This window comes from Protomyctophum parallelum (genome assembly GCF_964188405.1).
Source record: "Protomyctophum parallelum genome assembly, chromosome: 12".
Lineage (NCBI taxonomy): Eukaryota > Metazoa > Chordata > Actinopteri > Myctophiformes > Myctophidae > Protomyctophum > Protomyctophum parallelum.
Genome location: NC_139712.1, coordinates 34457835 through 34472262, shown reverse-complemented (window position 1 = coordinate 34472262; position 14428 = coordinate 34457835). Strand labels below are relative to the sequence as shown.

Genomic DNA, 14428 nt, shown 5'->3' with positions numbered 1-14428 from the left:
TGGATGCTGGCCAAGACTTCCATAACTGTCAGTCGATCATTCAAAAGACATCGCCATGGCGATATGCAAAGCAGACAGAAACTATAGTAAATTACGCACATCACTTAGTGGAGGTGCTGGGTTCAAAAAGTGACATAGGAAAAGAGAAGGGAACCCACACACTCATATGCTCCAAAAGATACATTTATTGACGTTTCGAGCCAAGGCTCTTCATCTGGTCAGAGTTTGACCAGATGAAGAGCCTTGGCTCGAAACGTCGTTAATAAAGATATGCAAAGCAGAGCCACACTTCTTTCTCTGTCTTTGCATGCAGAACTCTAGGATAGGTGCCTTTCGCACAAAATCACACATAACTAGAAGCAACTGTGCAGGTATGTCTGGAGGTTTTAGTTCCAGGGAAGTGACAGTGAATTTCAACCAGTGGTGAGAAAGAAGTATGTTGATGTTTTACTTAAAAGTAAAAGACAAGTAGCAATACCACAATATAAAAAAATACCCTGTTACAAAAAAAGGTCCTGTACTCAAAATATTACTTGAAGTTATTACAATATCACGACGACAATATTGCGCGCGCACACACACACACACACACACACACACACACACACACACACACACACACACACACACACTCACACACACACACACACACACACAGTTGATTAACATTAAATAAGGTTATTGGGAATCACTTAACAATTGTGTTCCATAACAAAGGTTTATCTGTAAAGGTCCTAACAAACTGAAAAGTGATTTTAACATAGCAGATCTACATGGCCAAAATGTGTCGTGATGCAACACATGACCGGCTATTTTTAAACAACACAAATCTTGTATGCAGTTCCTCCCTCTCACACAATATTTCCAGATGTTTGAAAGCAGTGAGCAGTTTAATCTCCACGCTCCTTGTGTGTAAAGACCTTTAGACATATCACTGCACTAATCTTCAATTAAACTCACTCAAGTATTTTCTCAACCAATTAGATACAAAATGTTTAGGAAAGACAGCTAATGAGAAGAAGAGCAGAGTAGAATGGGAAGCTACAGTGTATCATAAGAACGGGACAGGGTGAGAGAACACACTGAGTTTCTGAAATACTATGTAATATTGTCACACTTACTGTCGGGCAGAAACCTTGTATCTCCATATTTAAACCACGTAGTATTTATATTAATGGCCTATTTCGTCTTACAAGAATGCTGCGCAAAAGTAGCTAAAATAGACCACTTACAAGCGTATTATGATGCGAAATCCTGTCAGCTTGTAGATATTGCTATTACTGGTATCACTCATTTGGAAACTTAAGTTATCAAGTGCCATCTAAGTTATGTAAAAAATCCATAGGCTGCCAATACGTCATAGTGTACTGTAGTACCCACTATGGGGGGGGCGGGGGCACATGCGCGAGCCGGTCAAAACACAAAACGTTTGAATATAGATAGGAGGCTTCTGCCTGACAGACAGCGATATAATATAAAATAAGAATGTAACGTCATATAAACCAGTAGGAGGAGGACAGGGCCTGTGTGTTTTGTGGGTTAGGGTGAGACAGAACACATGCAGATGAGAGCGTGAGAGACTCACCTGACACAGGTGTGCAACCATTCTCTAACGGAGCAGAGAGGCATGCACCAGAGAGCCACACAATGAGACGGACAGGAGAAAAACAAAAAACAACAAGACAGGGTCTAATGACGGCGTGGCATCCAGTGTGCACTCAGTGTCCCACATCCTTAAGTCATATGGATGTCAGCAAAGTGAGCAAACACACAAAGAACACACTTCTCTAAAATGTAAGCCTCTTTGTCGATGGTGCTAAGAAAAGCTTGGCAATTATTAACCGAAAAATATGGGTCAGTTTGGTTCCATTTGTACACTGAGAATACGACTATACGATGTAAATTGGAATCCTAGGACTCAAAATGTTATCAAAAAGGGGGTCTGGTGCACATCAAAGTGGGGGTCCTTGGCGGCTGAGCCCTGTGGTGCCACGCCATGATAACCCAGTGAGAGCGTCAGGACAGAAAGAAAAGTGAAAGAGTGGAACACAATAAACAGGAGAAGAGAGGGAGGAGAGATGACCGGCTAAGAAAAACAAACAAAGGAAACAGGGCAGTCAAAAAGACTATAGATACACACGTCCCATGTCTGTACAACACTGGTGACATGGCATTAGCAGCAGGAAGTATTACTAAAATCATAAGAAGAGTTAAGGCCAATACATGCTCCTTCCGACGTCAGGATATCTTCCGGTTTGAACTGGGTTTCCAAACTAGTTCAGAGAGTCAGGAGTCAGGACATGTGCACGACTTCAGAGAAAAAAAACATTTTTTCTGAGACCGGCCATCAGAAGTTGTGAATGACATCAATATGTAGTTATATCACCTTCCTTTCCCAAGAAAGGTTTGGATGTCAGAAGGAACATGTGGGCTTTATCATTGCTATATAAGCTGTTACAAAAGGATTCATTCCTGCCATTGTGGGAGGTTGTTGATCACAGAGACAGACCAGTATAAAACTGAACACAAATTACCTAATAATGACTTGATTTGGATCTATTGTAACCCTGTAGGAAGTGCCAACACTTAGCGTGTGCATCTATAATGACAGAAGCAAGAAGAAGCCTGTGATGATGATGATGATGATGTTAATGATGGGACAGGGCGAGGAGAGGAGAGCAGGAAAGGAGAGGAGAGATGGCAGAGAGGAGAGGGTTAAGGTGAGTGGCTTTACCTCTCGTTTGGCGAGGAGGACATTGGGGACGATGTGAGGGAGACAGCGACCAAGCATCAACATGACACTCTCCTCGCTGTCCGCTATACGAGACACCTGGAGGAGTGATAAAATACATTGTCACTGTCAGGTGGAAACGTATGTCCAAAACCGTTACAAAAAGGAGCATGTGTTCGAGTGTACCGGTAGTTATTATTTAGTCGGAAGCTCTTGTTAATACTTTTTTTATTGGTTCTTCAATATTTATGAAACTTACAGACACACTTAACCAACTTCACAGTTCACACATTTTTCAGAAAGAGCAACATTGCTGATATCACACACTTAAATGAGCACAAAGTACACATCACATGGCATTCATGCAGACTTTATAAACAGTCATGCATGGGTGTCTGTGTGCGTGCATGCGTGCGTGCCGTTTCACACATCTCACATTTTCCAATTTGTATATCGTCTCTGTCCGCTGGAAACCTCACATAATCTAAGACTGTTATTCAAATTAAAAAATATAACGGATGTTATACTTGTATGACGCTGTATGATAGTAGGGCATGAATAGAAAGTAGGGCATGAATTTACAAAAACACAAAAGCTTAAAATAATGGAGATAAGAGGTTTCTGCCCGACAGCAACAAGTGTGTGTGTGTGTGTGTGTGTGTGTGTGTGTGTGTGTGTGTGTGTGTGTGTGTGTGTGTGTACGTGCGTGTGTGTGTGTGTGTGTGTGTGTGTGTGTGTGTGTGTGTGTGTGTCTGTGTTTGCTCGTGCATGTGTGCGCGTACATGTGTGTCACTGACCTCAACTCCCAGCCGGCTGTCGGAGGACATTCTGCAGAAGGACAGCAGAGCCTTTTGGAAGGCCGGGGACAGCTTCCTGTGGTTACACCGCAAAACAACAGGGTCACGTCACCGTCTGTCACTCACTCTCAGTTCACACAACTAGGGTTGGGATCCTTTACATTAGGATTTTAACGATTCCGCATCCTTAGCGATTCCTATATTTAAATAATATTTGATAAACACTAAAGCACTCATACATACAGTATTGCATTTGCATACTATTGTAGTGGCTCTCAAAGTTAGCGGCCAGGGACCTTCTGGGCTACCGTACATGAAGGGAGGTGTTCCAAATGGACTGTTCTAGGTCTGTATATGAGAGTTATTATGGGTCCATTGGCATTTGGTTCCATTTGTACACTCTCAATCCATGTCTCTTTCTCACTATTTCCTGAAACACTTGAGTGTTACTATCCAAATAAAGGAAGAAACTAATATTGACTGCCGTGCTGTTCACTAACCCGGCTTACATGTAATATAACCGATAACTCCTGTGAGAATCTAGAGTAGGAGGACCACTGAAATGTAAACGCAGTTCTCCAGGCCACTGTTCAACATGGCTGAATTTTAAAAGGCAACTGCCACCACCTAGTGGTGATTCAAAGGAATAACAGACAACTTTAGGCAGTGATGTGTAGTTTCTAGTTTTTGTGGCCTCCATTAAAGCACTGTGTTTATGTTTTGTTTATGTGTTTATGTGTCTGTGTTTACGATCTAGACAGCGGTCGAAAAATGATGATGATGTGTTTATGTAATCAGCTCAGAATACAAGCACCAGGCGGTTCTCAAACTTTTTTAATGAAATCACCAGCTAGTTTTGTATGCATTAGTCCACAGATCTCAATAACTCAAGTGTACAAATGGAACCAAATGGACCCGCAAGTCGAGTGAGTCATAAAATCGTACAAAGAAATATACAATGTACTAATACTCAAGTAAAGTACGGATACAATTCATAAATTAATAATTAAATAAATAAATAAATAGAGAGAGAGAGTGAGAGAGAGAAAAAAAAGTACTTTGTTACTAATATCCACCGCTGTCGAAAAACAAACCAAGAAATCTGGTGTGGATCCATTTGGAGCCGGGTGGTTCCTGCTGTGCACTCACCTGTTGGGTTGATCAAACTGGACCGGAGGCCGGCTCTTCAGCTTGCCGTGGGACTGGGACTGGGGGTGGTTGGTGCTCTGGTTGAAGGGAGGTTCTGTGTTGTTCTCAGGTTCCGACACCCCCCGTATGTCCAGGTACTGGCCATTGTCTGTCGGGGGCTGCCGTTGAAAGGGTCAAAAGGTCAACATCGTCAGAAACCTTTTATCATCATACTACAGGGTCACACATTTATCAAAAGTAGCACTTCTGCAATCTTGTAGATTTGCTACTTTTGCCATTTGTATTATATATTTGAATCTTGAAAAGTAACAGTTTTGGATATAAGGGGGTTTCCAACTTTCCACTTGACAGAGACAATATATAAACTGATCAAACATATCACCATTCATTTGAACTAGCTGATACGCTTTTTCATTTTATTTTATTATATGAAATAGGGAAGCATACTGCTTGAGACAAAGGTTCCTGTAAGGAATACAGTAGTCCGTGAGGTAAATAGGGTTGGTTGGTATCATCTGAGGGGAATAATGCTCAGTGATTTTAGCCAGTCTCTAGAGTTAGAAAATATGTGATAGCATTTCACCAGTGATAGCTACAGTATATGTGTGCTGTATTGTATTATAACACTACCAGAAAATGAGACGCATCAATAGTCTATATGAAGATATTATTATTTACTGGTTTGGGATAGTGGGGGTCGTGAATGTGTTACAAGGGGAATGTTTTTGATTGATTGATCAACAGTTTGCAAATAGTACAGTCGTACAAGTTAGCGATTTTGCTGGTGAAAGGCTGCTGCAAATATTTAATAGTAAAATAAATGCTATTATTACCTACACACATACATTATATTTGATTAAATTAATTTCATAATACATTTCCTTATGCAATGCTATCACATATTTGATATTTTCTCTTACTATTTATTTAACCCATTCAGTATGGGAAAGCATTGGTGTAATTTTAGACTTTAGCTACACATATACTTTTTTTTAGAGACCCGTTAGGATAAAAAAGGCATTTGTAAAATGAATTACTTAGACACTTGCATTAGGCTATATTTAGTTTACTGAATTTCATAATGTCCTTAGAATCTATGTATGTAATCATGGTATTACATCTATGGATATTTATTTCATAATGTCCTTAGAATCTATGTATGTAATCATGGTATTACATCTTATTTATTTCATAATGTCCTTAGAATCTATGTATGTAATCACGGTATTACATCTATGGATATTTACAGAGGAAACCTTTTGTGGCAACATCTTGAAAACAGAAGTGCATCTTGTGTAATGTATGTTGTCACCATGTTGTTACTGCCAGTAATAAAGAACTATGCCCACTGTTAACCCATTTTGGGCGGGAACAGATCTACATATCTACAGATCTACAAGCTCATAGCTTTCAGAGAACATTTTTAACTAAAATATTTGCTTCTGGGGGTGTCCCTGGAACTACATATTTTGAGATGGGGGTCCGTGGCCCAATAGAGATAATTCTGGGCGTCCTTGACATGAAAAAGGTTGAGCACCACTGACATAGAAACATGGGTTTTTCAGAAAATAATTAGGATTTTGAAGCCTTTTTTTTATCAACCCCAGTCCAAAATGGGTAAAAAATCAGGGTCAATAATCATCCGAGAATCAAAAGTCTGAAGTAGAATGCTCTTCTGTTGTTAGGTTACGTATAGGTTGAATTTGAAATATATTTTGACACGGGGTTATGAATGGATTGATAACACACAGAAAGCTACCACCGCTGCAATATTATCACATATTTCCTAGCACTAGGGGGTGTATACCTTCCCAAAAATCTATATGAAAATTATTCCCCCTAGATGGTAAAATTGGGGTCCTAGCTTACGGACTACATGAACTGGAGGTGGAATTGGCATTCAATTTGTTCCACTTACTGTAGGTCAAAATAATTCATGAATGGATGAATTAGCAATTCTGTGAGCCATAGAGGTGCTTTGCATGTAAACAACTGTTGTGAAAAAAGCACCTGCCACAAAGGTGATAATTCATGTATGTAATGGTAAAGGAAAAGTTATCCTATGCATTAAACACAAAACTATTTGTATTGGATTTCATAATAGATTTCCTTAGAATCTGTGTATGTAATGTTTAAACATGGTATTAAATCTTTAGGTTATAAGACTTACAGTGGAAGCCTTTGTGTAAAGGTCAGTCCACTGATTCGCAACGCAACTATTTGTATTGGATTTCATAATACATTTCCTTAGAATCTATGTATGTTTAAACATGGTATTAAATCTTTAGGTTATTTACAGTGGAAACCTTTGTGTAAAGGCCAGGCCAGTCCACTGACTCCAATGATTCCCAACGCAACTATTTGCAACTGCAATACCCCCAGATGGTACCCAATAGCCATGGCCCAAATTTGGGGTCCCGGCTCCAGACTAATACAGAAAGTTTATTATCAAATTGAGATAATCAATGAGATAATCAGAGTGGCGGACTGGAGCAGTTTGATTTTCTCTTTGAGTCCACCACTCTGACAGAACTAACACTGGTTGGTTAGTTAGAATGAAATATGAGATCATATCAATTGCACCATGGAAACTGACAATAACATTTATATGTGACTGGTTATATTTAAAAAATCACACCCGTGTGAAGTGAGTGGTGCTCTTATCATCGTACATCATCTCATTCCGGCCAAGCAGAAATTGTGTCCTCACCTTTGCCCTCAATGTTTGTGTTAGGACAAAGTTTGTGTTTAAAACACACACACACACACACACACACACACACACACACACACACACACACTAGCTGAACATGGGAGGGGCTATCCCCTCAAAAGAAAAGTGCTCTTCGATTATTCGATGAATTGAAAACGATGTTTTCTAAGCAGATAATCGTGGCAGGTATACATACATCAGAGAGGGGCGGGGTCAAGGCGTCGGTGGTGTTGGCTGCAGGTGATGAAGATACACTCCTCTTCAGGCTCTCAATCTCACTTAGAGAAGGAAAACAGGTTAGGATTGAAGGCTTCACAAAGTCAACACACACGGTTGTTTACAGCAGTTAGGCTGCATGGTGAACCATGAACTTCGTTCCCACATCTCTAGGCACTACTTTCTTTCATGCATTTTTGCATAGTTAACACCATTGTGGACCTTGGTGTACGAAGTTATCCGCAAAACAAAATGTTATGGTGATGTTTTGCTTATAAATGTACGCAAACCTCTGTAGCTTCTTGAACTGTTGGGCCAGGCTGTTAATTCATGAGTCTTGACTTATGGTAAAAGCCATTTAAGATATACCTAGGCTAAGTTTGAACTTAGTGTGAGGTGGTGCAACTGGCTCCTGGGCACTACTTTTTAAATGCATTTTTGCATAGGTAACACCCTTGTGGACATTGGGGTATGAAGTTATCCGCCAAATATCCTGCAGTGTTTTGTCACAAGCTATACATGTATGAATATAAATATGAAAACTAAAATTGCATGGTGATGTTTTTGTCTTGTAAATGTACACACCTCTGTAGCTTCTTGAGCTGCTGGGCCAGGCTGTTCTTCTCGTTGTTTAGCAGACTGATCTGGTACTCCAGCTCCTCCACCACCTCTGTCTGCTGCTGTAAGGCAAGCCAAATACAATTATTACATAGCTGGCCTGCCATGGCCAATAGCACATTATATATTCAAATTATTGGTACCATTTTTCACCCGTGTCAATTATCTAATGTGATCCTGGGCTCTACACACCCTCCTCCAACCTGGGGAGAGCAACGGATTTGAACTCATGCTTCCTTCATGCATGAGTGTCCAAGTCGCTCCTTTACACCTGACAGGGGGAGTTTCCCTGGTTAGATGTAGCGCGTCGAAGGAACACGTTATTCCAACCACTTCCTTAGCTGGCCAGGGGGGGGGGGGCAGTTTAGAGACCAGGATTACTGCATGTTTTTGTGAGGGTATACCTAGGGGACACGGGGAGAACATGCAAACTCCACACAGAAAGGCCCTTTTGCCAACCTCGGGTATGGGCACTGATGACTGAGGAGGAGAGGACACGCCGCCAGCGCCCATAGCATCCCAAGCGGGCATCCCAAGCGGGCATCGAACCCAGGACCTTCTAGCTGTGAGGTGACAGCAATACCGACTGTACCACTGTGCCCCGGATTCTTATTTGTTATAGTATTATTGTTTAAAATCTATAGACAGACGCTAGGTTCGTTGTTTATCTGCACTGTCTCTGCAGGGGCGGCGGTGGCTCAGGGGTAGAGTGGCTGGATGGTAACCGCAAGGTTGCCAGTTCGAACCCGGGCTCCCCCAGAGTTAGTGTCGAAGTTTCCTTGAGCAAGACAATGAACCCCTAATTGCTCCTGATGTGCTGGTTGGTGCCTTGCATGGTTTCCGCTGCCATCGGTGTATGAATGTGTGTGAATGGGTGAATGTAATGCACAATCTATGTAAAGCGCCATGGATAAAGGCACTATATAAATGCACCATTTACCATTTTAGACAGGTTATAATATTAACCTTGCTCATTATTATTGGTTGCTTTGGCTACATGCCTAAATTGCAATGTAACACATTACACATTACTATTGGTAAAAAAGGTTATGACACAAAAGTACATTTATATAAACATGAACAGCATTTGCTTTTTTTATCAGCCAAACAGCTGATATAAGCCGATAAGATTGGAACTGGGTATGCTAGGGAATAGGGATATCTATTATCACAGTCATCATGACATGGTCCTTCCTCCACCTTCTGAGGTTGAGGATGAGAGAACCTTTTACAGCAATAGAAGAATGCCGAAAATTCTAAGATACATTCTCTCTCTTTCACATACCGCCCGCACGCACATACACACACACAAATACCTGTAGTGAGAGATCAGGCTTCTTTGGGGGATCATGGGAAATGTAGTTCCCTGGAAGCTCACTTGAATCCACCCCCACTGCCACGTCCACTGTATCCCGTGGCGACAGGAGAGAGGAGCCCCTGTAGAGCTGTAGCAGGTCAGGGGGCTTGGGGATGTTGAGGCCCACATCATCCCATAGCTCAAAGTCCTGGAAGACAAAGAAGACAATCATCATGATCCCATAGCTCAATGTCCTATAAAAACAAAGACAACCATTCTAAGCATCTGATGTTCTACCATCTTCAGTCCACTAATAATGGTCGTTTTCAAAGGTCTTTGCATTTCAATTTTGTTGCCCACCAATTTCCTCTTAAACTACAACTTAAATTAGGGGACTGTGATAAGCAATGAGAGTTTAAACTACTTTAGGACATGAAGAATTAAATTTTATTGATGTATTAATTCATTTATTTATATTTGCAAGCAACATGGGGAAAAACAAACTTTACCTGGTCGTCATTTTCATCCGAGAAGGTAATGGCGGACAGTTTGTATTCATTCTTTAATAAATATTCATTGACGAGGAAGTTTAAGGCTCTTTTCTCCACCTGGCGGATAGGATCCTGATGTACACAGAGAGAGAGAGAGAGAGAGAGAGAGAGAGAGAGAGAGAGAGAGAGAGACACACACAGAGCGAGTGAGAAACCCCCAAAATGTGTTTTTTTCAACATTGCAATGCACACCAAAGAGGTTGATGACAGATGTGTAGGACAAAAAGAAGGTCCAATTGAAATCATTGAAAAAGGTCCCGCACACCGTCTAGTACTACAAGTAAGACACGCGAGCGTGGGAAGCGAATGCAGCTTGTAAATTGCAATAACAACAATTAGAATAAATTACTAATTTTTTAAGTATTTTTTTGTGTGTTGTGACGGCCCCTGTACCTTTAAGGAGTCTGCATGCTGTTCTGTGTCAGGCATGCTTAACCCAATCCCTTTGCAGTGCCGGATTGGGAGGGCGGAGCTTGCAATCTGCAGAAGGGGAGACACCTGGCCAGTGTCCTCCCCAAACACTATTAAAGCACCTGCTGTGATAATGTTCTGGTCGCGAGATTTTTTTCCCTAGGATAGCTCAGGCAAGGAGCGCTGTGATTGGTTGTCAGTGGAGTAGGAAGCGCTGGGTTGTGTTTTGGACCACACACAAGTGTTTATGCCTACTAGTACTCTAACCCTAACCCTAACTCTAACCCTAACCCTAACCCTAACCCTAACTCTAACCCTAACCCTAACCCTAACTCTAACCCTAACCCTAACTCTAACTCTAACTCTAACCCTAACCCTAACCTAAACATAACCGCAAGCAGGGGAGCAACGCATCCTTCACAAACCTTAATCCAGTTTTTTTAATGCAACCTTAATCCAAAAACTATTAAAAAGTCTGCGGTTGTAAAAATTGTGGCGGCAGTGGGTTGCGAACCAGCGAAGTATTATTACAAGTCGGCGGAGTAGTCCACTAGGCTAGCGAGGCAGCTGGCAGAATGGGGTTTATGTTTATATTAGAAGGTGAGGTGGCGCTTTCCTTGACTACTAGTAGTAGGGCGGGGCGAACTAGTAGCCGGCGTGGTAAAACGAGCGCTCCTTGCCTGACCTATCCTAGGGGACAAAATTAAGCGTTCTGGTCTCCCCATTCCTCCTCAGGCAGGCTGCAGGGCAGCCACACCAGGGCAACTGTAGCTTTTGTTACCTTTTGTTAATTGGGCAGTGTTCCCTGCCAGTTTCTTTTGGAACGTTACAATGACTTGTTTGATTACATTTATTAATTAATTATTGAAATAAACAAATTTTTCTGCTTAAAACTCCGTCTGGTCTCCCCTCTTTGTTAAGGCCCAAGAGCCAGCCTTAACAGTGTGTATGTGTGCGTGCGAGCATGTTTATTTTATTTATTTTAAGTTTTCTTTAAGTTTTTTTTTAAAGTTTTTTTAAAAGTTATTTTGAAGTTAAGTTTTTTTGAAGTTAAGTTTTGTGTGTGTGTGTGTGTTTTGTGTGCGATACAGCTGCGCCCTCTGGTGGCAGGCGGGTGGTGTTACAGCGTGACACACACAGACAGACATGTTCTGCTACGTAGGTCTCATAGTTAGTGCTCACTGCGATCGCAATCGCAACAAACACGTTTGTCCTGATGAAGGTCTAAGGACCGAAACGTTGTTTTTTGCAAGTCCTAGACAGTCTGCGGGACCTTTTCCAAAAAAGGTTTCAAACATACTGAAAATAACGTTGCAGCCCTACTACAAAATATAAATTTGATTCATTTTCTATTTTCCAATACCTGAATCTCAGAACTGGATTTGTGGTTCTTCCTCTCCTGTGACGTTACCTCGCTCTCTAGATAAAAAAGGGGGCAAATGCATTCAGATTGTGTGCATGGATTAAAGTCAGATCAAATTTCAAAACGTAAAGAAAATGTTGTCAGGCCAACTTGTAAAAGCTGCGATTTGTGAAACGGCTTGAAAGGAATCCTCCTCCACACTAGAGCTCTGTTCAATCAGGAGAATATGTAGAATTATGATGTTTAGGTATTATCATTCTAAACCTGTGTTCCTGCCGTTCTCATACAGACAATCATTTGAAGAAATTGCAGATTGAGGATTCAACCTTTTCTTTAATGAAAAACACCATCTCTTCTATTGCTTGTTTGACCGCTTCAAATACTTTCAATCTTAAAATAGCCAATAATCGGACCTAGGTCTACAAGCCAGAGCTTTTAGATCGGTTATTCTTTCGGTCCTCGACATGCTTCCATAGAAGACATGGAATGACTTAAATCATCATTACATTGGTCAATTTACTATTTAGGCATTTAGCAGACTCTCTTATCCAAGGTGAGTCGAGCAACTTATACCGCAATAAGCAAGGTATACACATCAATGAGTAATGGCACAAGTGTCTCAGTAAACTAGGATCGCATGTGAACCGAGAACCTAGCATCAGTCAAAATGCTACAGTACTTCTCAGCCGTGGCGACTGAGAACTTTAATCCATGTGTGTGTTCTTGTAACAAAAAAAAACAATCTAAATAAAAAAGGCTGTAACAAAGGAGGGCTTGAGGTGGAGAAGAAAGTGAAAAGTTGGCCACACCTGCTGCCTGAGTCAAGTTGGCGCGAAGAGCCTGAATGGTCTCCTTTGCTTTCCGTAGCTCAAACTCCAGCACTGGACAGAATAGGAAGTGACAAAACACACAGAAAACACACGCAGGAGGGAGAGGAAAACAAAAAGATGGAAAACAAAACACACACAAAAAGAAGAGATCATAAGAAACTGGGTGCAAAAAAACAAAAAAATGACAAAACAAAAAAAAGGAGGCATGCAATGCAAACTATGGATGTAAGAAACGCATGCAGCAGAGGATCATGGTATAGCTGTCTGGATGACCAGTCCTTCTGATAAGTGTGTGTAATGCATTAAAGGGGTACTTTCTTTTCTTTTTTTACTTGGGCCCTGTTTTTAGAATTCAAACTATTCTGTTTCGTTTATTTTTTTTATTGCCAACAGATACGATATGAGGCTGGCATTTGGCAGAAAAATATATTATATATAATGTTTTTAACCCAGCATAATTAGTTAATTACAGACTTTCCCCTCGATCTGCACACAAAATGTCCGGAGGTGACCAATGATGAAGGGACCAATTCCAATATTTTTTACACTCACACATCATGGTCTATAAATAGAGCCCAGGTGTAAAAAAGATAAATACAAATAAAAGCCCCTTTAAAACATGTCAAACAAGGATTTCCTGTCCACAGTTCCATCTCAGTAATAACACTGATGTGGACTGATTTAGGACAAAGGAGCCAAAATTGAATGAATCCATCCCTCCATCCATCAGTGCACTGGGATCTGAGGACAGGAAAAGTAGTCAAACTATTGATCTGATAATCTACCAGCTGTCTGACAATGGATTTGTGTCTCCCAAGATAAAAGACTTGGCTCCGGTCACATGACTATGAATGATATTACATCATTCGGATCCAAGCCACTCAAAAAAGGACAGCCTTGTGCTTCCATGCTTTAGGCCAAAATGTTACAAACAAGTTTGAAAGGCAACACGACTACAACATCGTTACTTTTAGATAAACATAAAAAAATGAAATCAATAAAAGATAAAACACCCGTCAAAATATATGTATGTATCATCATTTACACCACATAAATAAATGTGTTTACAAGTAAATTAATTATATTAATATTAGAAACACATTTTTAAGCCTTACTGTATGTCATTGGAAGTGAGTTGACTGTGACACCTGAGATAATATACAGTAATTAGGAGCATCATCGTGATTAGGTCACAATTAAATCTATGAGAAATATGTTTACACATTTTAGGCTATGCATAACATACAGTAACACTAAGTAAGGGGGGGGGGGCACACAAGATCTCCAGCATGTTTGACACAAAATAACACACGCTAAGAAGCCATGAGCTTAAAAAAGGAAAAAATAAAGAAATAAGAAAAAGAAACATTGCATAGCTGTGCGCTGAAGATCTACCATGTGACCTCCCGGTCTTTAAGATTTAGCATGTGACCTGGTCTTTACTTAAGATCTAGAGCATGTGACCCGGTCCCAACTATTTCTTACTTAGATCACTCCTACTTCATGGGTCTCTTGAGTCCTGACCGACATTTCAGGAGTGTGTTAATTATAAATTAAGGTTTATTTGTCACTACACTTATACATGTACGAGCAGCGGAATGCAAATGGGGTGGGCTATATGCAATACTATGGACTATAACAAAACGTTTATTAATTTAATGTTGGATCAACATGCCGCTATACTTTCCTATTAAAAACTATGTAACCTCTGTGCAGATCAAGAGTGCACAGGATGCAACCGCAAGAAAATGG

At 40.7% G+C, this 14428-nt stretch overlaps 1 protein-coding gene across 7 annotated transcripts in view; it reads right to left on the bottom strand.

The window, feature by feature from the left end:
- relch (RAB11 binding and LisH domain, coiled-coil and HEAT repeat containing) overlaps positions 1-14428 on the bottom strand; it is a 75091-nt gene that overhangs the window by 48902 nt on the left and 11761 nt on the right. For 2 of the 7 annotated variants that reach the window (XM_083778757.1, XM_083778758.1), the window contains exons 3-12: positions 12656-12727; positions 11847-11902; positions 10031-10144; positions 9541-9729; positions 8192-8286; positions 7587-7668; positions 4678-4835; positions 3514-3604; positions 2735-2830; positions 1586-1609 (exon numbers count right to left, since the gene is read on the bottom strand). In XM_083778757.1, the coding sequence (XP_083634883.1) occupies positions 1586-1609; positions 2735-2830; positions 3514-3604; positions 4678-4835; positions 7587-7668; positions 8192-8286; positions 9541-9729; positions 10031-10144; positions 11847-11902; positions 12656-12727 (977 nt within the window). Of the gene's footprint in view, positions 1-1585; positions 1610-2734; positions 2831-3513; positions 3605-4677; positions 4836-7586; positions 7669-7896; positions 7906-8191; positions 8287-9540; positions 9730-10030; positions 10145-11846; positions 11903-12655; positions 12728-14428 lie in introns of those variants that run through there. The other 5 variants (XM_083778759.1, XM_083778760.1, XM_083778761.1 and 2 more) reach the window with 4 other exon arrangements.